At 34.1% G+C, this 27,219-nt stretch overlaps 2 protein-coding genes across 3 annotated transcripts in view; one reads left to right on the top strand and one right to left on the bottom strand.

The window, feature by feature from the left end:
• The window catches only part of CEP85L (centrosomal protein 85 like), a 182,153-nt gene that overhangs the window by 60,148 nt on the left and 94,786 nt on the right, over positions 1-27,219 (top strand). The window lies entirely within an intron of this gene.
• On the bottom strand, positions 1,476-12,663 carry PLN (phospholamban). The gene is made up of 2 exons (XM_059399125.1): positions 12,577-12,663; positions 1,476-3,859 (listed from the first exon to the last, which is right to left on the bottom strand). The coding sequence occupies exon 2, from the start codon at positions 3,756-3,758 to the stop codon at positions 3,600-3,602; it is 159 nt and encodes a 52-aa protein (XP_059255108.1). The 5' UTR covers positions 3,759-3,859; positions 12,577-12,663; the 3' UTR covers positions 1,476-3,599.

Raw genomic sequence — 27,219 nt, 5'->3', positions numbered from 1 at the left:
TTCCCTGTTTTTCTCCCTCCAAAGGTTGATATTGTAATGTGGAAGCTTGTCTCTTAGGAATAATCATTGAGTCAGCTTCACAGTCACATGCTCATGCCGATTCCCATGATTTCCTACTAACTCAGATAGAATGCAGTAGAGTAGTACTCTGAAACATTTTCCTTTGTAAATGAAGAGAGGCTATCTATGCCTTTAGGTGGTTAGAATATAGACCTCCATGTGCAAACTGTCTTTGGGTCTTTACTTTGTTCTGTGTCACCCCTCTCCTCCCACCTTTCCCAAAACCTCTCTGACCCTACAGCAGAAGAGAAAGACCACCAGAGTCTTCCCTTCTCTTTGGAAAGAATGTATCCCTTACCATTTCCTTCTTTTATTTCTTTTCTGGAGGATGGGAGAATGGGGGAAGGGCGTGGAAGTGTATACCTCTACACACAACAGTATCCATTGGATTCCTTTAAGCTCACGGTGCATCTTTTCAGGCAGAAGTGAAGAAATGGTCTGTTTTTTGAGGAAGTTGGTTATCTTCTTTTCTCTTACATTCTCTAGGATGTTTCTAAGTTCTGGGTTACAATCATTTTTTAAAGAGAGGAAGATAAAATTTTGTACCCCACTTAAATCATGATGAGGCTGGTCAGCCAAAATACTGACACCTAGTGATTTCAGCATATTTTGCTGAAAACTTTACATCAATCAGGAATGCAAATAAAAATTTGATAAAATGACTTAAATGACTTAGTTTTTGTTTAACATGATTAAAAGATGAAAAAGTTTTATTTTTAACATGAGAGTGTTTTATGTATTCTGTTGCATACTCTGAAAAGAAATAGTTTTCTTGTTTTTTATTTTTGTCCTTTTTTTTACTGTTTAAGATCTAACTGTGCACTGAAAGCTGTGAACCCTATGACACTCTAGATAGGATGTGACAATATGACACATTCACTTGGTAGTTAAAAAGCATTTTGTATATATGCTTTAATAAATTAGTAGTATGTTTGACTTTTTTTAATCTTTCAACTTTTTTACATAGTATTGGCTTGTAATTTATACATCAGAAGAGCAAATTTAAAAAAAAAACTTACTGGTTTCTCACTTTGCTAGAAGATTAAAAAATAATTATTGAGGAGAAATAAAATTTATAAAGTAGAAAATTCATTATTTTATGTAGGTCTGCCCTCTTGTGTCTATATGAGGAAATCTTGATCTTACTTTGAGAAAAGTCACTCACTGAAAACAATCTACAAAACCAAAACTGCTTATATTGATTGTTTTATGGCCATATCAATCATGAGTTGTATTAAAAAGCAATTTCACTGAGTTCAAGAAGGTTCTTATTGACATAGGTGATTTACATTAAATAAATATTTTGAAACAACTACTATATAAAGGGCAGCGTTAAACATTTAGAAATTAGTTCATTTGTAGTATCCTGTAAGTTAAGATTAAACTTTATTCTATAATAGAAAGAACATTTGGTATTTAAAAATTTTAAATACATTGTTTTATTATATCTTACTCTTTACATATAATGATAAACAGAATAAATAATTTCCATTTAAAGAATAGGTCTTTTTGTTCTACTTTCTAATCTGAGTTACAGTAATCCTCAAGAAAAAGGTTTTTAATTTCTCTTAAAGTCAAAAAGAAAAACAAAAAACTTATTTCTATTTTACTTAGGAAAATACTCCATAACTTCACATTTTTTAGTTTGATATTGATGTTGTAATAATGAACAATACAATGAAAGGAACAGAATTTAGCATTTCAGGTTTTCACATATTAATATCAGTGCAGCTAATTATAGAACTTGGTTACTTTTTTATAAGTAATTATACCAGTGATGTAAATGTATTGCTTATTATTTATAAGCCGCCTAGTTGATAGTAGGGATCTCCAGCCTATAGATGAGGCTTTGCTGAAATCTCCCCGTCAGTATGAGATCCTTTTTTGTCTGTTCCTCAAATATCAGTGAATCAAAACTGCCCCCCCATCCCTAGTACTTGTCAGGTACCCAGAAAATATTTATAACAGTGTCTTCTTGACTAATCTGTTAGTTGCACTTGTATTATAAATCAGGGTCAGTACTGACTTCTCAAATTCGTTTAGTAACCACATTTTAGCAAATCATACAGTAAATTATGTGTTCTCTACTCTTTTAGTATTGCTATATTTGTAATATGTCTTGAATTGAAGTTAAAATTACTAGATTATGCAGTATAGGTATAAACTACTTTAGGCCTAATTCTAAACTGAATCAAGTTAAATTAACAAATTAATGAATGTATTTTCCAGTACCAAGTTTTACTTCTGTTATAAGTTGGAGGGTATTTTTAAGTGATCAGAGAGGAAATTGAACGTGTATCCAGCAAAAAAAAAAAAAAAAAAAAATGTAGATTAATATTGCTGGGTTTATAATTTAGCATGGTAGAATGGCCTACCAAATAGGTATTGACCATTTGGTTGACAGGTTAAGGAAAATAGTTCTATTCTATTATGAACTATAGGACAAAAAGGTCATGTCAAAACGTGATCAAAGAATTAATTTTGGGGAACCCCAAATTTTATTTCTTTTAATGCTTGAAAGAATGTATTTTCCTTTTATTCTTTTTTTAAATTCTTCTTCTTGCCTATATTGAAGCTGAGCTTAAGAATAGAAGACAATTTATAAAATCATCCTAAAGTCTTAAGATTTCATAATTTCAGAGACATAGTGTGATTAAGTTACATACTTAGATGATCAACTGCAGTGCCTGAAGTTAGGTTAGACTCTCTTTTATTAGTGTATTAGTAATTATGGCTAATCATACTGTCAGCTGTTAAGTTAACCAGTAGTTCTTGTCTGCTGATAATAATGTACTACAGAGAATGGATTTCTGGTTTGTCTTCATATACTAGAATTCTGTAATTCTTTGAAAAAGTTGGTTAAGAGAAATTTTATTTATGTTAGAGTATGGCTCTACTTTTCCTACTTGGTTCTCATAAACTTTAAAAAATGTTAGTGTAGTACAGAGAAAGAATAATACAATTTCTATTTTATAATGTAGGTTATGGGAGTTACTACAAAGAGTTCTGAAGATAATAAGATAACAGATGTGAGAAATCAGTAGACAATTTCAAATGATGACTCTTCATTTGAATGACTATTTTGGTACTTGGTGAAGACCTGAAAAATATTTAATAAACATCACAGAGGCTTTTACAGTACAATATAAATTATATTTACCCCCAAGAGTGAAGCTAATGCTTTATATGTGAAATGAACTGGTTAGCAGTGCAATTTCAAAACTAAACCTACTTCATCCTCAGAGAAGATGTGGGATAGAAACTTACAAGCTCTTTAAGTTTCTGAATTCAACAGTTACATTATGCACACTTACAGTCATTTTGAATTTTTGAAAATAAAAGCTCTTTTCATGTTTACAGGATCCCACGGGTGAATACATTTGCTAAAAATTTGTTTTGTCCTGAATCTTGAGCTTTTCAAAAGAAATTCTTCTACTTAGGAAGTGGTCTGTTATGTAGTACTTTTTCCCCTTCTTCATGGGATGACAGATTTTAAGCTGATGGTAATAAGTTGCATCACTGGAGATTGCAACAGAACTTCAGAGAAGCATCACAATGATGCAGATCAACAAGAGACATATTAAAATGAGACAGAAATTTATAAATAGGTTCTGTAGATTTTGGCGTGCTTGTTGAGGCATTTCAATGGTTGAAGCTCTTCTTATAGCAGAGCGAGTGAGGTATTGGACTTTCTCCATGACCCCAGGAAAGCAGGAAGTCTCGGGTTTTAAATGGTGAAGAGAAAGGTAAAAGGCTGGCAGCCAAATAGGAGCTCCGTCACTCTCTTCTTTTGGGTAGCCTGGAATGTAAAAATAGCAAATGGATTAGGATCATGTGTGTAACCTATTCTCTGAACAGGTAAAGACACAATTTCATATTAATTCATCTTCCTCAATATTTGTATTTATGACATCAAATATGTAGTCTTTCTTGGTGAGGGTCACCATGATGTCTTTTTTGTCTTATATTTGGAGTGTAAGAACTTAAGTCTTTGCTTCCTTCTCTCAAAATGACTAGAAGTATAGTTTGGTTTAGGGTGCAGCTCATTTCAGACGATTTCCTTGAGTGAAAGTGTTCACATATAGTTTCATAAAGACTATTTCTCTGTGAGCATAACTGTTGTGAATATTAGTGTATTAATAACATCAGAGAAAATCTCATAAAAACAAATACATGTAAGAAATTACTTTGCAGATGTTGATTTTAGTCCAAAATAAAAGTTAAATGGGAAGTATTATAGCAGAACTATAGATTCACATGTTTGTCATCCCTTTTTATGAATTTGTAGCTTTGTAGAATATGCTATTTTGAGTAACATTTTAACAAGACTGGTTATTAAGTACTGAAGACTCTCAGGCTCAGAAAGCATAGTAATAAAATTATCATCTCCGGGCACCTCAGTGGCATAGTTGGTTCATCGTCTGGCTCTTGGTTTTGGCTCAGGTCGTGATCCTCAGGGTCATGAGATCCAGCACTCCCATCAGGCTCCATGCTCAGCATGGAGTCTGCTTATGTTTCTCTTTTCCTCTGTCCCTCCCCTCTGCATGCATGCACACATGCTCTTTTTCTCCCTCTTCCTAAAATAAATAAATCTTTAAAAAAATTATCATCTTACTGTGTACCACAGACAGTCCCTGTTTAGAAATGACCTGTACTCAAGAATGGTGGCTTGCACTTACTTGCTTTCTTTCAGAGCTTCCATAAGTTATTCTGTCTAATTAATTAGTTGTGGTAAGTAATAAGTGAAACAAAAATAAAACAGTGCATTATTATAGAAAAATTAGAGGTTAGAAATTATCTGTAAATTAAGCATCTAGAGATAATCATTACTAAGACGGGGATATTTTGTTGTCAGTTATGATATTTCTTTATAGATTTTGAAATAGAAATTAGAGTGGAATTTTTTTTAAAAAAAGCCTGTAATTTAACTGCTGTTAACATTTGTTGATATATCATTGTTGATCAAGATATTACCACCTATCCCTGTGTCCAGATTTCATTCTCTCCCTAATCTCTCCACATTCCACGAAAGCCTCGATAAAGCCTAGATAAAGCAGTCAGCTCTATTGAGAGAGGCTGGTGCTGGAGAGAGCAGAGAGGAGAACTGAAAGAATGGGAGAGGGAAGATGTATTTCAGGCATGATCAGTGAGAACTAGGAATTTAGGTTTACAAAGAAAGCATGTGGTAAATTGTTGTTAGATTCTGTAGTTTTCAGTACCTCAGTTTGGCTCTATTAGCTTTGAATTCTATACTAGATTGCGCTTTCATTTGGCTGGAGACTCTGACCTCCTTCTATTATTGATCTATAGTGAGGAGATCCAAACAGCTAACTTAACATCAAACTTCATTCTCTTAAAGAGTTGGTAAAACCTGTGTTTCCCTAACATATATATATCTGTAACATATATTCTTTTTTTTTTTTCAATTTATTTTCAGAAAAACAGTATTCATTATTTTTTCTCCACACCCAGTGCTCCATGCAATCCGTGCCCTCTATAATACCCACCACCTGGTACCCCAACCTCCTACCCCCCACCACTTCAAACCCCTCAGATTGTTTTTCAGAGTCCATAGTCTCTCATGATTCACCTCCCCTTCCAATTTACCCCAACTCCCTTCTCCTCTCTAACTCCCCTTGTCCTCCATGATATTTGTTATGCTCCACAAATAAGTGAAACCATATGATAATTGACTCTCTCTTCTTGACTGATTTCATTCAGCATAATCTCTTCCAGTCCCGTCCATCCCAACTTTTGTGGCAACGTGGACGGGACTGGAAGAGATTATGCTGAGTGTAACATATATTCTTAATTGTCCAACACAAGGGCTGTTAACACCCCTACTACTTGGTAGATGGCATCTTAAGTGTGTTTTTAAATTTAATTTAATTACTTTTGTTTGAATTCCTCAGATAAAATACTGTAGAATAAAGCCTTTTTTATTTTCTCATTTAAGAAAATGCATGCTTTAAGTTTTTTTTCTGCTATTGGTTAAATGTGGGGAAGATCCCCATTATTCATTCTTTTATGTATTTGATACTAGTTCATGTGAGAATGTATAACAGAACAGTTAAGAAATAAGAACTAGCATTGGTCATTCCTATTAGAACTTACATTTTTATGAAGTTTCATGACTTAAATGGTCTCTGAGTTCTGATTTTAAAAATTACTTCGAGAAAAAACTTGGAAAAGGAGGAAGCTGGCTAGTTGTTCATCATGAAGCATATATGCAAGAGTCATTCCCTACCCCGACACTTTGATGAGTGGGACTTCAGTCACATGAAACATGTCACCTTTCCATAAATACTTCGTTGCCTTTTTTGATTCTGTCTTTTGCACATGTTGTTCTGGCTGTGCCTGGAATGTCTACCCTCTACTCCCCACCCCCCCCACCCCCACTCTACCTTTGATTCTTTGCCAGGCAAACTTCAGTTGATCCTTAAGCCCCAGTTTAGATATCACTTCCTAATGAAACTTTCCATTACTCATTAAGGTAGAATTGGTTCTCTCCTCTCGTTTTCAGTAGGGCTTTAGTGTTACCTATATCAGGAGAGCTATCTGGCTGTGCTCTAATTTTGATTCACATGTCCCCAGGTAGACTTGTAGATCATAAGTATAAGGAACTCTGTATGTTTATTTTGTATTCTGGTATGCAGTGCATAGTTGTTACTATTTGAATAACAAATAGTACAACTATTTGAGTGAAGCTGAATGAGGGATTCTTATGATTTAATTTAATAGTTTTAGGAAATTGTTAATGATAAAAAGTAGTGCTGGGACTAACAGATTAACCAGTTAGAATAACAGAATTTGGTAGTTGAACACAGATTATAATCTCCAGTATTCTTCTCAAGTCTCTGTCACAGAAGAGAGAAATGAAGTTTAGAGGATTACAGCTTAGATAAATTGTTAGTATTAACATTAACCTGAAGGAAGCTTTGTACAGGTGGGTATTTGGTGAAATATGAGGAGGTATGCTCTAGGGAGATGAACTCTCTACTGATGAAGGTATGATGAATACATTTAAAGATGAGTTCCTCCATTCCTTAGAGGCAAGCTGTAAATAGGGTAATATTTGATGGAAATCCTCAAAAGTAATTTCACTTGATATTCATTTTATCTGATGATAATAGAGCATTCTTACAGGATAATCATAAATGGATTGTATTGGGAGAACTTGTACCTGGCACCAGCAATAATGGAGATGGAAATTAGTCCTACCTCCCTTTTTATTTATTTATTTATTTTTAAAGATTTTATTTATTTATTTATTTGACAGAGAGAGAGAGATCACAAGGTGGCAGAGAGTCAGGCAGAGAGAGAGGGGGAAGCAGCTCCCCGCCGAGCAGAGAGCCCAATGCGGGGCTCAATCCTAGGACCCTGAGATCATGACCTGAGCCAAAGGCAGCGACTTAATCCACTGAGCCACCCAGGCACCCCCTATCTCCCCCTTTAAAGGAAATATATAGATTAATTGTATGGGACAGGAGGAGTAAGGACACTTGAAAATTTAATTCATCACCCAGGCTATAGAATCAGAACATTGAAAAATATAAAAGATCCTTTGATAGGGATCTGGTTGTAGAAATGCCATATTCCTGTCTCTTGAGTTACATGTTAGAGGCAGAAAAGTACCCACACAGTATTTTGTATACTGTGGGATCTATGATTATTTTCATTTTTGGAGGAATGGGAAGAATACTATTCTTTGTAGGATTTATAGTCTTTTGTTATCCACTTTTCCTCATTTGCTCAAAAAAAGTGAAATTGGGAAGTATTAAGAGCTATTCTGTTTTTTGAAATGGAGGAACAAAAGAAACAAACCACAGGGAACTCTTAATCTTCCAACTAAGTACCATCGTAGGCAACATTTTGGGTGAAAGGTACTATATCAGCTTCTACAAGGACCCTCACTTTGTAGTGAGTCCTATTTCTTAATGTAATATTGGATGCAATCTTGTGCAAAACAAACCTCAGTCTCAGTAGACTTTGGAAAACTTGTGGTGGTCTGCTTTATGACTTGCTAGGAAACAAACAATTTAACAATGCAGTATATGGTGAGCAGCAATCCTCACCTATAATTTACATACTTTCAGTCCTTTGCATAATTTTCTGAACTTCCAATTTTGGCGAGTACTTTCTCTCTGAAACCTTAAATTCCTGAGATTCTTTATGGAAATCAGAATTTTGCTTTTTTTATTTTTGGCTGTTTACTTCTTTTAGTAAATGGAGGCATATTTTCCTAGTAAACTCAAGTATTACACATCTAACACTGTGGTCCTACAGATACTTTTTAGAGTTCTTTTTCCACTTAATTGGTTCAGAAGATTAGAATTCTCTATAGGTTTGAGTGTACAGGACCTCTCTATATTAAGATTATTTTGGGGTTTTGCTTTTTCTTACTATTCACTGTCATTTTCACAGATATCTGGAGATACCTGGAAATGATTATATGTGCATGTTTTGTGACTTGTTGAATCAAGTCAGGGCAGTTCATCATAGATTTATTATCCATCTGTTGGATGCAGAGTTCAATTTGGGTAGAATAATTTTCCTTTTGAGATTATCTAATATAAAACTTGGATGTTCTATTTGAGGTTACTTTGTGGCATCAACATTCCAGAACTTTGTTGGTCTGTACTGGCTATTTGAAAGAAGTTTCAGGCTGCTTCTGCCCGGTTATGAAAAGAATTGTGTAAACATAAAAATCACTATGTTCTCAACCCCTAAATTGACTTCATAATGAAATGTTTTCCTTGCTGTAAAGCTCTGCCTTGAGGAAAATTCATTAAACAATAGCACGGAGAGATTTTCTCTTTGAAATTGTCACATTGCTGTTGCTGTTTTGTCTGTAGACTTGTCTTCATTATCTGTTTATTATGTTAAAATTAATTTATTCACAATTAAAGTATTCTTTTTAACCCTTTAGTAGTTGAGACCAGATTCTTCTTTTGGGGGAAAAGGTGTGGGAAGGGAGTTCAGAAGGAAAGTTTTAAGGAAAAATGAACGCTAGTTCTCTAAACCCCCACTAATATAAGTGAAATGTTTTTTGTTTTTTTTTTTTTTTTGGTTTTTTTTTTTTTTTTGGAAAGACCTGAAGGTGGAGTACATTTTAAAATTCACTAGAGGTCCTCAGTTGACTGTGATTATACTGGGGTGGAGCTGTAGGCCCAGGCTTCATTTTACTGTGTTTATTTGGTAATATATGCTTCAGAATTAATGTAGGGTAAGAACATCGAAGTACAATTTCTAGAAATGTTCAAAAGACTACGTATTATCTGTTTTAGGTAATTGTAATTTAGAAAGATTATTTCCTTGATTTTTAACCTTTAGGTTTCTTCTATTGCTATGCTGATCAGCACCATTAATTCAGTTTAGATGAAAATCATTTTCATAGCATAAATAACAAAGCAAGATATCTCTGTTGGAGCACTGTAAAATAAATGGGGTAGAATATTTTAAATGGTAGAATGTGAGCAGGTCAGAAATGAAATTGAGGTAAGAATTTAATATTGGAACTGGAATAAAATGCAGAAGTGTGTCGTTTTGTGAAAAGTTTTGAAAAATTAACCTAGATTTTAGGCATCAGGGCTAAATAGATCAAAGGGATCAATATTTAAGGAATGAAACAAATTAAAGGAAACATTGATTGTGGTATGTTCTATCGTTTTTGTTTTTTTTTTAAAAGCCTGTGAGTTATTTTGAGTTTTGCCTTCCATTGTTTATTGTTTAATAACAAGGATATCTGTAACTTTCTTATATCCCTGTCTTTAAAAGTGATCAGGAGAATATTATATAGGTTATTAAGGACATAATGCCCCATGTGTAAATTAGCTTTCAATGAAATGCAGTGGTTTTGAATTTAAATGAAGTTTGTGTCCTCTGACTTTGCATTTAGGGTACCATTAACAGTATTTGAGGACTTTAGTTTATTTTGCTTTGCCAGTGTCATGATGTATTTTTAAGTCATGCTGATCACTGGATGTGATGTGCATGTGGTTTAGAGTTCTAAAATTTTGGCTCCAACCAAGGCACCACCATTTCTTAGCTCTGTGATCTTGCAGTTCACATTTTTGCATCTGTTTCCTAATGTAAAATAGAGATGCAGTATCACACATATACACATATATCACACATATATCAGTACGTTTAGACGATTGTTCAGAAATAAAGAAGGAAGTTTTGATTGACTATTTCTAGATTGGTAATAAACATAGTCTAACTTACAGACTTAATCTAATATTTACATTTAATTTTTACTTAAAAGTTAATATATTTCATAGTCTAATACATTACATAATCTATTACACAACACATTTACTACATTAAAATTTATTTTAAAGATTTATTTATTTATTTGACAGAGAGAGAGAAAGAGAGACACAGTGAGAGAGGGAACACAAGCAGAGGGAATGGGAGAAGGAGAAGCAGATTTCCTGCTGAGCAGGGAGCCTGATGAGGGGCTTGATCCCAGGACTCTAGGATCATGATCTGAGCTGAAGGCAGATGCTTAATAACTGAGCCACCCAGGTGCCCCTAAATATTTTTTCTTTTATACAAATTTTGTTTATACAACTATTCTGTCTCCACTTAATTAGATTAAGAAATAATACATAAAAATATGAACCAAATCATTTTTTTTCTGGAATATTATTTTCCTTAATGTCCACTAAAATGCTTTTAAAATAGTTCTAATATTTGAGTTTCAGGAAATGATAATGACTGACTTCCCATAATAAAGCAAGTACTTTAGCTCTTTCACATGTTTTTAAACAACCAGTTTTTCATAACATTCTTCATATTTCTTCCTTTTATTTCATTCGATACTTTTTTTTACACTTAATTTTAAGCCTCCTGTCTTTGTAAACAAAGACAATACTTAAATGTCACCTTATGATAGAGATAAACTAGTTGGGACATAATGTCTGGCAGTAGGGCATTTATGTTTGGAAATTTGAACAGCTGTCACTGTAACTGTAATTTTTATTAGCCTGTATACATGATTTATCTCAGGATAACTTTAACAACAGAATTTGTGCTCTTTCTGGAAATTCTCAACTTTTTGGAGCAATATGTGATGTAGTAAAATTCTGGTACCATAAAAGAATTCATGAATATCCCATTTGAAGCACGAGAATGTAATTTGTTAGGTATTTGAGTAAGAATTTGTAAATAAGTAAACAAACACCTGCACCAAGAGACCTTTATATGATATCAAAGGAAAAACATTTTATGAATGTAAAGATATTGAGAGGCAGTTACAGTGCCTCAGTGGTAGGCAAAAATTAGAAATGTTTTTGCATGTCTTTAGGAAAGCTGCTTATGGAATTATAAAGTTCTTTTTGAAAAAAAGCAATAGAGTTAATATTTGTCATAGGAACTTAGAATTCCAGAGATAAATTTTATTTTGACATACATATGAAAGTGTCCTTTATGTCCTGACTGATAGAGATTTAAGAATGAAGACACATTTCACATATATTAAACTGAGGATTGTAACATCAAGAGTAAGTGGAATTCAAACAGAAGTCATTAAAATTTATTGTATCATCTTCATTCCTGGGCATTTAAAAAAATTTCCTTCTTTCTCATCACCCCTGTCTAAATGCAGGAAAGGATAATGAGAAACCAGGGAGGGTGGTGACTTGATAACAATATATTCATTAATAGGCAGAATAAAGATATTTACCAAATTCACTCAAATGAGATATTTAGGAATCTTGTACCAAAATAAGATCTCTTTTAAATTGCCAAATTGGTATTCTCTAACTTTACAAAGAATTTTACATGTGTTTTTGATGGGTTTCTTAAAAATTTCCAAGCTTGTTATTTATGATATGGTATTGGATTTCATATAAGTAACAGAATTTACTAAATCTTGGAATTCTTTTTAGAAGTGTTTTTTAAAAAGTTGAGTGGAGTTTATAGAGAGGGAAAAAAGTCCCCAAAAGGATTTTGAGAGTAGTTTGTCTTATATTTTAAAAAATTCTATTAAGTATTTACTGTAAAGAATCATAATGATGATATTAGAATAGTAATGCCAGCACTGTGCATGTTGTACAATCACACGACTGCTGATAGTTTCATAGATATAACTGGAAGCCCAGTCCTACTCTGTTTTCTCAGCACAGTTACAGATAATGAGATGAAGCCACTGTTTTTGCTTGAAGAAATGAAATCTCCATTACCACCAAATATGGTAACATAATTGAAAGATATTTTAATTGGCAGAAATTCACTTTTGAAAAGCAAAATAAAAAAGTTAAATTCAAATGACAAACCAATAACTAAGGTTAAAGATGATGTGAACCTTATTATTTCAAAGTTAAGTCTTATTCTTATAGTCCCCGTACAGATATGCATTTATTTAGAAATTAAAGTTTTTGTCATATCAAAAATTTTATTGTTTAACCTGGAACTGAAATTTACAAAACATGATTTAGCTCTTGAAAAAGTTCAGTAATTCTAAATTATAGAAAACAAGAATTGCCAAAATCAGTGAACTCTTTTTCTTACCTTGGCTGTTGTGATGATTACAGTATGGAGTATTGTGAAGTTGTATGAAGTCTTATCGGTGTTTAGTTGGAAAGTTTTCTGACTCTGTTACCGGACTTATGGGAACAATTGAAGTAGGTGTAGGAGAAAAAGTGCTCTAGGGTGGACTTATGATGTCACACAAGAATTCTGAAGTTATGATTGGCTAGTTATAGTCTTATCACAACCAAACTTTTTTAGAATGTCATTTATCTTACTTTAAGTATGGAAAGGTCATTAACACTTTGTGCCACATTTTTTGCTTGTAATTTTCAAAAGTATATGGAAGATAAATGAGAAAAAAAAAGTGTGAGTGGTAGAAAGCTCCCTTTAAAGATTCATTAATCTTCAGGCTTAGAAACAATTGTGTACTGATGGTGATACTGTTGAAGAACTAAAATAGGTATATAGGAATTTTAATGAGCAAGAATATTACTGGCTTAAGTCAAACAACTTTTTTGGTGTCATTGCTGCTGTTGCTTTAATACTACAGTTTCATAAGGTTAGCTCCTAACAGTACAGTAACTAAACATTTTCACAGAATCATGTTTAATACCTTTTACTGTCTCATTTTCTTTCTTCATACCACTGTGTATATGGGGGAGGAAGGGGTGTGTGTGGGAAAACCAGGCTACTAACTGATTTCAGTTTAAAAAATTAGCTTTATCATATAAAGTAAGAACCAATACATGTATTTAATTAGTTTGTGGTTTCTTCGGGTAGAACTTTTAACAATATTTTTATGAACAATAATTTTCATGTTTAAACTGATACATATTACCCCAAGAAAAGTTGCAATTCACGAATTTCAGTATTTAAGATTTTTTAACAGCTGCAATAAACTACCATAAAAATCTTAACTAAAATTTTAATAAGTGGAGGCAGTATCAAGAATAACTTTATAGTAAAAATGAAATAATCACGGATTCCTAATCAGTGGCATTCTAAATGTTAATGATACTTTCTTGAAAATAGGTGTGCCTTTTGTTAGACATTTAAGGTATGTAATATTTCTAAAAGGATTGCCTCATTTAATGCAGCAATTGTTTTCCTGAAAATTACTATACAGATGAAATTTGAGTAAGTGGAATGGTATTTGAACTTCCTAGAACAATCTGTCTTTGAGATTAGAACTGGAGAAAGAATTCTTTGGAAAAGGTGTAGGCATTATTTTCCTATTTCCTCTGATTTTTTTGTTTATACTATATATTACATTTACCTCAGTTACCACACCTACAAATTCTAATATTTAACTCTCTTCTGTAATTTTGGAGGAGGTATTTGCTATTTTATTTTATTTTTTTATGTTTATAGTAGAGTGAGCTCCGCCTGCTTCCCTTTCTTATGGGTAACTAAAATGTGGTGCAGCAGCTGCTTATGTGTCCTTAAATGGAGATGGTTTTGGCTTCTTCCAAAGAAAGATAAAATCCTTCTCTAGAGCAAATCTCTTGTTATTTAAAGAATCAGCTAAAACTAACAAAAAACATTTCAAAAGACCCTCTGTGAACATTTCTAAGGGAAAATTTACAACTTAAAAATAAAACCTCAAATTAAAGAAATTTCGTGAATAATGTTTGACACTTTGCTCAAAGTGCTACAAGCATTTTTTCTTTCAATCCTTAAGTAATAAATACCTCATTATTATTATCAATTGCCAATGATGATTGAAATAGAAGCCTCCGGCTGGAAATATAAGCCTCTAAAGTGGTTTATGGTGGGTTGTCAAAGATGGCACAGCTGCTGAGCAACACACTGAGGATTCAACTCTGGACCTCCTGCCTTATCTGTGGGATGGGCTTGTTGTGAGAGCTTAATGAGATAAAGTATGGGTCCGGACCATTAGAGATCTGCAGTGGAGTGTCCATTTAGTGTTGGTACAGTCGACCCTTGAGCATGGCGGGTAGGGTTGCCAATACCCCTTCCCATGTGGTTGAAAATCCACGGATAGCTTTTGACTCCTCAAAAACTACTAAGAGCCTGCTGTTAGCCAGAAGCCTTATCCATCATATAAACAGAACACATATTTTGTATATGTATTATAAATTGTATTCTTAACAATAAAGTAAACTAGAGAAGAGAAAATGTTAAGAAAACCATAAGGAAAATATATTTATACTACTATGCATAGATTTATTTATAAAAATCCACATACAGGTGGACCCATGTACCTCAAAACCATGTTGTTCAAGGGTCATCTGTGCTTATTTTCTCTTTCCTTTAGAAGAGGCCTTTTTTTCTTTTCTTTCTTTCTGTTTTTTAAAAAGATTTTATTAAAAAAAAGGAAAAAAAGGATTTTATTTGTTTTATTTGAGAGCGAGCGAGCATGAACAGGGGGAGAGGGAGAAGCAGACTCTCAGCTAAGCAGGGAACCTGACGTGGGGTTCGATCCCAGAGCCCTAGGATCATGACCTGAACTGAAGGCAGACACTTAACTGACTGAACTACCCAGGCAACCCCCAGAAGATGATTATTAACCTGCAGTCTATGGGTAGAGTTGAGTAGTCTTGAACTTGGATAGGAAAAAACAAATTACATCTTTCTATTTACTAAACTCTAGATAAAGATTTAGCATATCTTCAGTTTTGACTGTAGACTATAAATTGCGGAAGTGTTAGCAATACATTTGACTGTCAGTATAGCAATCTCAGGTAATTTCATATTTGTTTGCGGCTAGCTTAAAATACTGTTTATATCCATCATGGAAATTAACATAATTAGGCCTGCCTGAAAATACTCTTATTTAATGCATTAATCAAGAAGCACAGATATTACACTGCAAATTTGCTTTTTAAAAGTAATTTTTCAGTGTAAGTCATTTCCTTTCTAATCTCATGCATCTTATTTATATTTTAAAGAATGTTTTAGTACAGTCCTAGATGTACAGAATTATTGCAAATATAGTATAGAGAGTTCCTGTATACCCCACACCTGTTTTCCTTGTCGGTAGCATTGTACATTAGTTAGGGTATGTTTGTCAAAATAGATGCATCATTGTTGCTACATTATTAACTAAAGCCCATATACTTTTTGTTGAGTTTTCCTCAGTTTTCTCTAGTGTCCTTTTTCTTTTCTGGGATCCTATTCAGTATATACTAGATTACGTTTACTAGACATGTCTCCTCTGGTCCCCTTGGTTTTCACAATTTCTGAGACTTTACTTCTTTTTGAGAGACCATGACCATTTTAAAGAGTATTGGTCAGATATTTTGTGGAATGTTCCCCAGTTGTGATTTTCCAGATGTTTCAGTCATGGTCAGACTGCCAGAGAGGTAAAGTACCTTCATTACATACCAAGAGTACGTATGGTCAACATGACTTATCACTGCTGCTAACCTCAATCACCTGGCTAAGGGTAGGGTCGTCATCATTTTCCACTGTGAACTTACTTTCCCCCTTCCTTACCATGTTCCAGAAGAAAGCAGCTGTGCACAGCCCACACTTATGCTATACTATCTTAAGAGTGGAGTGTCTATAAAAATTGTTTGGAATCCTGTGTATTTTATGCATATACAAACATTCTGAGAATGGATCAGTAGGCTTCACCAGTCTGCCATATGGCACAAAAAAGGTAAGAATTCTTGTGTTAGAAGATGTTTCTATAGTTGTATGGACAGCCCTTTCTGAAAGAGGGGGACTAAGTTTTCAAACAAGCTAAAATCCAGACCTCTGTTTTTTTAGGCCCTTTAGCTTTGTCTCTTATCACATTCCTTTGTATCCTGTACTCTGGCCCTCTTCAGTTGCCTGTGACCCTCTGAACAGACTATCGTTCTATTTTAAGCCTCCCTCCCCCTTACAAACAGAAAGTGCTGTTTCAGTTTACGTCTGTGCAGCCCTCCCTGCATTGTACCAGTTTTGCATGTTTCTCTATTATTTGTCTCTTTTTATTGTGTTTATTAGTAGTATCTGCTTAGACTAGACTACAGGCTCCTTGAGAGCTGATCCCGAGAAACTCATATTTATACCACTATTTACTTTCTCTGATATTATTTCCTAGTATAGAACCTGACTCATTATAACTTTTCAGTACTGACTGAATGAATGATTGGACAAGTGAATAAAAAGGGAACCCAGGAAGATTGCAAGATGGTTGTGAATGAGTGATCCTGAAGAAGAAAATGTTAATGATAATTAAAAAATTCTCCTCAATTTCAAAGTTCATGGAGGGCCAGCGAGGAGGAGAAGGACGTGAATGATTGAGACACTTGGGATAAGAGTAGAATAACAGAAAATAATTTTTCTTCTTATTTAAATTTGTTGAAAATGGGGCGCCTGGGTGGCTCAGTTGGTTAAGTGTCTACCTTTTGCTCAGGTCATGATCCCTGGCGTCCTGGGATCCAGCCCGGCGTTGGGCTCCCTGCTCAGCTGGGAGCCTGCTTCTCCCTTTCTGTCTTCTTTGCCTCCCTTTCCCTATTCTCTGCCACTCCCCCTCTTTGTGATATCTCACTTTCACTCTCAAATACGTAAATAACTTTAAAAAAGAAACATTGTTAAAAATACATTTGGAGGGTAAGAGCTGAGGAAAGTCACACCATAAGCTCATCCTTTCCAAATTGAGCCTTTTAAAAGCTAAACTTTTTTTTCTACTATTTGGATTCATAACAATCTCTGGTACTTCATATCCACTAAATATTGTATGGCCTGTTTTATATATGTAGTTACTTAACTTTTACTCTAATAATAGTTATTTTTTTTTAATTCTAGTTATAAGCACCTTTAGGATTACACCCTAAAACAAAACACAGGGTGTTGATAATTATTTATATCTTACCACATGATCCTGCCATGTTTCCCACCTTTTCCCCACCCAACCAAATGATTATTCTAAATCTTGGGTTCATTTTCTTGCATTTGTTTTTATATAATTTTGTGACATTTTTAATGTGCCCGTTAAAAGTATTCTTTATTTTAGTTAACTTTATGTAAAGGAAATCATGATACATGTCATCTTTTGCACAGAGTATTTAAATTGCAACTTGTAGAATGCTGTGTTAGAGGCAAATAAAGTTTTTAATTTTTAATTTTAATAAAAATTTAGTTTAAGTGCTGATGAAATTAAAGCAAAATATAATACAGTACAAAAACAATACCATAATATGCACTTTGAATCAGTTTTTGTGATACATACCACATTTCAAAGATAGGGAGCTTTTTTAGGTTTTTAGACCTGCTAGACAGACAGGAGAAAGATTTTGCCTAATTCTTTTTTTTTTTTTTTTAAAGATTTTTTATTTATTTATTTGACAGAGAGAGATCACAAGCAGGCAGAGAGGCAGGCAGAGAGAGAGAGAAAGAGGGAATCAGGCTCCGCGCTGAGCAGAGAGCCCGATGTGGGACTCGATCCCAGCACCCTGAGATCATGACCTGAGCCGAAGGCAGCGGCTTAACCCACTGAGCCACCCAGGCGCCCCGATTTTGCCTAATTCTTGAGGATACTTTTCTATTAAAAGTTTGAGAATTTTAAAACTACCTATAGAAGGATTAACTGAGAAAACATCTAAGAAGGAATAAAAAGGATGGGAATAGTAGGGCTAGACTGAAGGGGTAAGGAAGTACCTAAGGCAGTAGAAAAGGGAATAGGCATTATCTGGTAGGAAAAAAAGACCAATTCTGAAGGAACCTGCAAACCTTATGCTTATTTGGGGGAGGTAGATTCACTTTTCAAATTGACATGCCAGATACTTGGAGGCTCAGACATTTTATTTTTTCCTAAATGTCTGAACTCTTGATGGACTCTCTTGAGTCCTTATTAAATTTCCCAGTTTGTGATGGGGAGGAGTTTGGTATCAGTAGGGGCCAGTTAGTTAAGCTAAGGGCTCACATAGGTTTGCACAATTTTTGAAAAGTTGAAACACACTCTGAGTGGTAGAAAAGAAATGTTATAGCATGGTCGGAGGCTTCAAAGGACTTGTCTAAATGAAACATTGAACATTTGGAAGTTAACCACTATTGCAAGATAACATCAGGAGGACAAGGAAATTCAGGATTAATAATGAAATTAACACATATAATAAAGAATGATATGACTTAAGAGAGCTGCACATTTTTACAAAGGGAGCTGACTGAACCAGAGCTAAAATAAGAAATGGATACACACACATACACTTACACCAGAATACAAATTTAATAACAACAAAAACAACCTTTAATCCTCTAGATACTTCTGTCAGAGCTCCGTAAACCATGATGCTATTCCATTTTTGTTAAGATTCTAATTCAACTCCATGATTTCTAGTCTCCCTGTCCCCCACTAAACTCATTATCTTTGTGCTTGGCATCCCAGCACCTGAGCCCCTTGCATTCCCAGTCTTTATTATGGCATCATCATTTATTTCATCATCCAAAATGGAAATTTGAGACCCATTCTTGTTTCTGTATTCTACCAGATGTCCCATTCGTTAAGAAATCAAATGTAGACCATCAAATAAGTCTCTTATCCATAGCTTCATCAGCTCTCCTCTAAACTTTTTTTTTTTTTTTGCTTTTTGTTTGGTTGTTTATTATTTGTTTTGCTTTTCAGAATCCATACAGGAGTGAAATCCTATGGTATTTGTGTTTCTCAGTCTTTTTTTTTTTTTCTTTTCAGCGTAACAGTATTCGTTGTTTTTACACCACACCCAGTGCTCCATGCAATCCGTGCCCTCTCTAATACCCACCACCTGGTTCCCCCAGCCTCCCACCCCCACCCCGCCCCTTCAAACCCTCAGATTGTTTTTCAGAGTCCATAGTCTCTCATGGTTCACCTTCCCTTCTAATTTTCCTCATCTCCCTTCTCCTCTCTAACTCCCCTTGTCCTCCATGCTATTTGTTATGCTCCGCAAATAAGTGAAACCATATAATTGACTCTCTCTGCTTGACTTATTTCACTCATCCTCTAAACTTTTATAGAAGTCTAGTAACTAGTCTTTCTGCCATCTGTCTTGACCCTGTCCTATTCAGCCCTTACCCTGTTACCCAAGTTGTCGTCCCAAGGGCAAAATTGACTGTCACTTACATGTTGAGAACTGTTCTTTGTATCCTCATCTCTCTCAAGGCTAAAAGCCCAGACTTTACAGCATTTCACACAAAGGTCTTTCCTGATCTGTCATTGTCATCTATTCCTACCGTAATGGATTTGGTAGCTCTGCCATTGTATATGTTATTTCTTTCTGGGAACTGTTCTTCCTTTCTCGTTCCTCTGAATAGACTTCATTGTTCAAAATGAGTGGGAGGGAACCTGTTTTGTTAGTTTCTAATTTTAAATTGCATAAGTAATAAATCTCTTATAATTCAAGTAAGTCAGATAAACCCCAAGTTGGAAGGCAACTTCGTATTTTTTATAGGTATATTTGTTTTCTTTGCCATGAACTTCATGAATAAAGACTTTTTGGAGAATATTTTTTCTATAATCCTTATACTGCTTATTCCTTAGAAGTTAAATTTAATGGATGTTTAGAATATTATTTGACCATTATTATAAGTGAGCTCTTAAAGGATAAGTTGAAGGAAGGAAGAAGTGAGAATAAAGGGAGAAGCAGACTCCCTGACCACGGAGCCTGATGCCTGGCTGATCCAGGATCCTGGGATCATGACTGAAGGCAGACTCTTAACCAACTAAGCCACCCAGGCACCCCATACATATGCTTTTTTTTTTTTTTTTAACTTATTCACATTTTGACATATGTGTGTAACATACCAATTCGTGGAGTAGCTATGTGTTGGTCATGGCTTATTGAGGAGCTATGGAACTTGAACTCTAGTTTTCTCATAAATAAAATGAAGGCAGGTTGACTTAATTTCTAATGCATCTTTGAGACTTAAATGTTCTATGACTATACCAAGGTGGCTTCAAAAATGGAGTTATTTTTAGAAGCCATTTATCTTGCTAGCTCTGTTAAAATAATTAAACATGTAAATTTCACATTTTGTTTCCTGATTCATTCCTTTAGTCAAACTATAGGTTTACTGGTTCTAAACACTAGGTAAACAGTATGGTTAAAAAAAAAAAGTCCTTGCCTTTATGTATCTTTTATTTTTAAAAAAAACTCTTAAAATAAGAAACCAATACCTGTTAATTGAGGAGTAATTTTTACTTACTAATGTGTTTGGGCATTTTGATGTGATTACATATTAAAATATATGTTATAAACTGTAATGAAGCTGTCATTTTTGGGATATAAATGTGCCATAGTTTATTGAATTAGCCTGTTGCTATTATTAAATGATTTATAATTTTGCCTTTATAAACCACAGAAACATTATGATGAATGTTTTTTATAAATAAATCTGATACATTTCTTTGTCTTTTTCAGTCTCTTGGCTCTGTAAACTTGTTATAACTATTAGTTCATTCAAGGATGATGAAACTCTTAAATGAATTTGATTTGTGTGAAATCCAGTATAACAATTTTTAAAAAGTTAGGTAGTTAGTTGAAAGCATTTCCTTTGAATTAAAGAACTTTGAGAAAGTGACCTAAGAACAGCAATTTTGTGGTGAGGGTTAGACTCGGGAACTGGTAAACATTCAGAGTGATATGAATGGCCACTCTAGCAACTGAAGGAGTAACACTTTTAGTTTAGATCAGATGGCCTCTTAAACTGTGTTTCTGCGCTAGGATGGGGGAGATATCCTTACCTTAATTTAGGTCTGAGCTTTCGTAGAAAGGCATTGGTAATATTAACATTTAAGACAAGTCTTTCATTACCTCAGGTGAGAACCCCTAAAATATAATAGCTTCTCTTCTTCAGTTACACACTTAGCTGTCTTGAAATTGTTAGAATGCAAATGCAACTGATGCTTAATTTTTCAGCATAGATGCATTCTTGGAAAGGTTATGTAAAATGGATTTTGATATGTGGAATTCATATTTACCTATAAAGCAGGAGATGTAAAGTGTGCCAGTGGATAAGATTAATAAGCCTAACTTTGTAATATGTAGGCATGGTAACTTTTTTTTTCCCCAAGATTTTGTTTATTTGTGAGAGAGAGAGAGAGGGAGGGAGGGAGAGAATAAACGAGGATAAGCAGGGGAACTGCTGAGCAGTGATCCTGATGTGGGACTCTGTCCTAAGGACCCTGCAATCATGACCTGAGAAAGGCAGATGCTTAGCCAGCTGATCGACCCAGGTTTCCCGGCATTATAACTTTTTATCTGCAGTTTAAGGTACTGTGAGTTGTACATTGGTTTTGATACATCTCAGTAAATCTGTACTTCTTCCTTAACCCATCTCCAAATTAAAAGCTTAGGTAACACAAAAAAAGGATGTGAACATCTCATCATTTGATGTTTTCATTTGCCTTTAGGTTAATTGATCAAGTGTGGTGAGTGGTTTTCAGGACAGCTCTAGTACTGGTATCAAAAGGATAATTTTGGCACAGTTGTTCATTAGTGTCTCTTGCTAATACAGTCATTTTTATAGGTTTATTGCTTAGTTGGGATCATAGACATTTGAAGAACTGTTGACATTTGAAGAATTAATATATTGGTGTTTTTAAATCTAGCTTGAAAAAATAAATATCAAAAATTTAATATTCATACAGTTATAAATTTGTATAATAAATGTAGAACACAAAGTGCTTGTAAGACTTCACATCTCCAACATAGAATACAGTATGGCTACTGAAGACTGTCTTTCAAATTTATCTCTAAAATGAAAACTAAAGTTAAATTAGTTATGTGGATTACTCAGAGATTTGCTGGGTCTGAAAGAAATGAGGCTAGACTTCAAGGGCAGAAAAGTAAGATTTTTATTCAAATTTAAATTTGTGAATTGACCTTTGAACTATAATCTTTAAAGTGTTTATATTTCTTTCTATTAGGTATATTGTTGCTATGAAAATGATAAAATTTTAAGTAAGGATAATTTGGGAGATGGTAGCTTATTGTTACTGTAAATTTTTAGATTGCTCAAGATTTAGCAAAAACTGTCAGTCAGGTTTTGTGCTGAGTACCAGGGATTATAAAAAAATAAGGCCTGGTTTATGATACAGACTAAACTGGGAAAGGAATCACTGTCATAATTACTATCATGATGCTCTAATTATAATATCTGCTTCTGCCACTGGAAATATTTAAAATTTTTTGTGAAGACTGAGAAATATACTTGAGGGAGTGTATTTTATTCATATTCTTTACACTGATTGTATGCTGTAGGCCAGATGTTGAACTAGACTCCAAGGATAAAAAATAATTTCTAACATTTCTAATTCTAATATTTTTTAGAGAACTATGTGAGGGGATGTTTGAATTAAATAGCAATCAACTTAACTCATGTTTTATGCTCTATCTCTTCTTGACAATTTTGCCCTGAGAATATTTTCCATTGTTGACTCTTGAAATATATATTTTTTGAAATATATTTTTTTAAAATAGTATTTTTAACATTTTGAAAAAGAAAACATTTAATGGCCCATAGCTGTACTGTTAGAAAAGAAAAAGTAGTATATGGATGGTAAGCAAAGTCAATAATCTACCTGATATAAAGTAAAAGTCTTCTTCCTCTCTTCCCACCAGCTAACCATCATTAATAGTTCCTTTTTTCCTTTTAGAAAAATGCTTTCAATACATTTTTAAAATAATATAATGTAGACAGTGCTTTTGTCCTAAAGCACATTTATTATTATGTGTTTTTTCTTTTATCTCTTGATAGTAAAATATGATAACTTGAAAAAAAACATATTTTGGTAATCTGCTTATTAAAATAAATGAAATATGTTAGTGCTTATGCTATGGCTCTGCATAGGGTCTGGTTCTATAGTGTGGTACGTTTGGTATCTGTAACCTTGGGCAAGATCCCAGAAAAATCCACATTATGTTAAATATTTCATTTTGATAGAATTCTCTCCATTTCTGTTTCATATAATATTCCTTTCATGAATTGTCAGTTATACCTTTTGTTATTTTTTTTCCCTCCAGTTTGGCTACCAGTAGAAGCTATTATGTTTGTTAATTACAGTTAACAAATTAAGTTTATTAAAGTATTCCATCAATATATTTCATCTTAAATTTTAAAATAGTAAATTATTAAACAAAATGGTTTGGATAAAACTATACTGGTTTATAAGTAAAAATTAATGATTAAATTTGAAGACTTAAGCTTCATTTTTTTTTTTTTAAATCTTCTGATTGATTTGCTTAAGGAAAAGATTTGCTCCTCAGTCTTGGATATACCATTTCCCCTTCACGTTTGCATTTTGATTGTGATGAGATTGTGTTTCATGCATGGATCATTCCTTTGTTGGCATTTTTAAAAAAAACATGGTAATACTAACAAAGATTGCACTTGGTGCTTCCATAGCAGTTTGATTTTTGAGAAGAAAAGTTCCCTTCTTCCAAAAGAAAAGAGTTAATTTAATAGTAATTCAGTTGTTTAGCAAGATGGAAATAAGTAATATTTTTAAGATTATCTTTGTTTATGGGGCGCCCTGGTGGCTCAGTTGGTGAAGCAGCTGCCTTCAGTTTGGGTCATGATTCCAGGGTCATGGGATCAAGCCCCGCATCAGGCTCCCTGTTCAGCAGAGAGTCTGCTTCGAGAGCCTGCTTCTCTTTCTTCCCTTCTCCCTGCCGCTCTGCTTACTTGTGCTCTCTCTCTAGCTCTGTCAAATAAACAAATAAAATATTAAGAAAAAAAAAGATTCTCTTTATTTTCATGAACTTTTTTTTTTTTAAGATTTTATTTATTTGTCAGAGAGAGAGAGGGAGAGAGAGCAAGCACAGACAGACAGAATGGCAGACAGAATGGAAGCAGGCTCCCTGCCGAGCAAGGAGCCCGATGTGGGACTCAATACCAGGACACTGGGATCATGACCTGAGCGCCGAAGGCAGCTGCTTAACCAACTGAGCTGCCCAGGCGTCCCCATGCACATGTATTTTTAAGATATAAAATATAGGTATGCCTCTTAAAGGTTTTTAAATTTTTTTTTCCCGAGTTTTTACCCTTTAAGTAATGATGTATTTGCATTATTGTTTCAGTAAGTCTGATTAGGATGGCAAAGATAGCTAGCATTATAGAATTAATAATAAAGACAAATTGAAGAAATAATGAGATAGTTAAAACACAGTTCCTGCTAAGTGAAGTAAGCCAAGCAGAGAGAGTCAGTTATAGGGTTTCACTTACTTGTGGAGCCTAAGGAATAACATGGAGAACATGGGGAGATGGAGAGGAGAAGTGAGTTAGTTGGGGGATATCGGAGGGGAGAAAAACCATGAGAGACTGTGGACTCTGAGAAACAAACAGGTTTTGGAGGGGAGGGGTGTGGGGGTTTGTGTGAGCCTGGCGGTGGATGTTATGGAGGGCATGTATTGCATGGAGCACTGGGTGTGGTATATAAACAATGAATTCTGGAACACTGAAAAGAAATTAAAAAAAAAAAAAAAGGAAAGAAAAATAAAACACAGTTCCTTCTATAATTTAAATTTCAGAAGTCAAGATGTAGACTTTAGTTTATAATTGTTCATTAGGAAGAGGTTATGGATAGAATATTTTAAAATATGCTCTTCTGGTATAAATTTAGTTAGAGAAAATTTGTAGTAATCGCTATAAATAATTACATGGGCTTAAGATACAGATTTTTAAAGTAAATGCACATTTCTTTTAGTAATAATATAATATGTAAAATACTAATTTTACTTGAAAGCACAATTGTATAATCCATGTTTTTCCTACTTTTGGTGAATAAAATGTTCTTTGATTCTATATAATTTGTATGGTTTTTTGTTTTGTTTTGTTTTGTTTTTGTTTTTGTTTTTGCTTTCCATTACTGAGCTTTGTGAATTTACTTTTGGGTGAAGTATCATGATTCTTTTACTAAAAAGCACTTGTAGAGTATTGCTTCAGATAGACTATTCCAGGAGACAGAGGAGATTTGCTGTGTTATGTGACATGTTGTGAGTGATGAATGAGCTAAGGAACAAAGGCAAATGAAGGAGAGATAACGAGCTTGTAAGAACTGCAGAGGCTGTATTGCAGTTAAGTGTGGTAGCACTAGATTATCTAAATTTAACAGTATTTGTCCAGGCTGAGGCCAAAGAATTTTGAGCTATTTTCAGCTGCAATATAGTAAGCTTATTTTAGAAGCATGTTTGAACATTAAGTGACTTATTTTGGCAACTTTTCACAGCATCTGGGTCTCATCTAAGTAGCATGTATATGGGATTGTGGATGCCTGCTATCTCTATTCAATTATAAGAGTAGAATTGGCAGTTTACAATAAGAGATGCCTATGTGTGTTTTAGGGTCTATAAATCTGGATGGTCGGAGTTTAGATGCAGAAGAGTAATGATCCTACTTTGGCAGTAAACTACTGTATTCTTTTATAAACCACCATTGCAACAGTATATCTTCTGCATTTGTAGAAAACATGTAAACAGGGATTCTCTTCTCTCCTTGAATTTGGTAATATGAATATAAAATACTTTCTAATCCCAAATGTGTCTGGAAAATGTTTACTTATAAAAAGTGTCCTTGTTTCACCTGCACAGATTTTGAAATGTTTGTTACTTTGATGACATCCTTTCTGTTCCATACTTCAGATTAACTCACATAGTTACATGGCTTTATAATTATCCTTTAGATTTCATGTTCATGTCTAGTTAAAGTTTTATTATTATTCATAAGTTATAAGTACAAATTATATATTAAGTTGCCTGTGTCTCCTTGATTACTTATATTGGGTATAGTCACGTAGAAACATGACTGACTACTTGAAATCCTAAGTAGAACAGTATCACGACAGTAATTTTCTATTTTATTGATATGTGAATTTTGATACATTTTTTTTCCTAGAAAGATTCAAAGACCTCTTCAGTGAATCTTATTCAGATTCTTTCAAAAGAGTACCTATGTTTTCTAGAATATGATATAAATGTGTATTTTACTATCGATACATAACTGCCACAAACTGGTATGCCTCTCATGACCAGTTATGATTTATAGAATAGAAATTCTTTATTGTTTTCTGACTACTTGGGGTAAAGATATGTTCAAAATTGTATTGCTAATGGGCTAAATGTGTTTATAATGGACTATATAAAATCTTTTCCTCTTCTCATATTAGGGAATGGGGTTGTCGTCTGTCTTAAGAGAAGGCTTCTGTGTTCTAGAGTATTAACAACTCTTTAAGAATTAGTTCGTAGGTGGATGTGGGGGAGGAAAAAAATTTTCCTCTGACTCTGAGTTCTTGGCTGAGACTGTTGTAATAAAAGACAGGTGAACAAGAGAAAAACAAGTTTATTAGCATGTACCTCATGTACACATGGAAGATAAAGCAGGGGAAAATGAGGAACTCCTTAAGAGGCAGATTAGAATCCAGGATCAAAAGTCATATTAATGGGGAAGGTTGGGGAGTAGGATGTAGGCCTCTAAGGGGAGAGGAAATGAATTTTAGGAAAGATAGATGGGTCCTTAGAAGAATAGATGGGAGATGTGATAGTCTGTGAGAAAGTTTGAGTGCAGCATCGATTACAAGTCTCCTCTTCTGTGATGAGTGTCAGTCCTCCCTTGTTGATAAAATTTCCAGGGAGGGAATTTATGACAGTTGAGGTCCTTAAGGCAGATAAATGGAGTTTGGAGAAAGCCTCTCCCAGGGGGCTGGGGTGGCTCAGTCTTTAAACATCTGCCTTCGGCTCAAGTCATGATCCCGGGGTCCTG

The sequence above is a fragment of the Mustela nigripes genome, chromosome 5, assembly GCF_022355385.1.
Source record: "Mustela nigripes isolate SB6536 chromosome 5, MUSNIG.SB6536, whole genome shotgun sequence".
Taxonomy (NCBI): domain Eukaryota; kingdom Metazoa; phylum Chordata; class Mammalia; order Carnivora; family Mustelidae; genus Mustela; species Mustela nigripes.
This window is presented reverse-complemented; position numbering and strand designations above follow the sequence as displayed.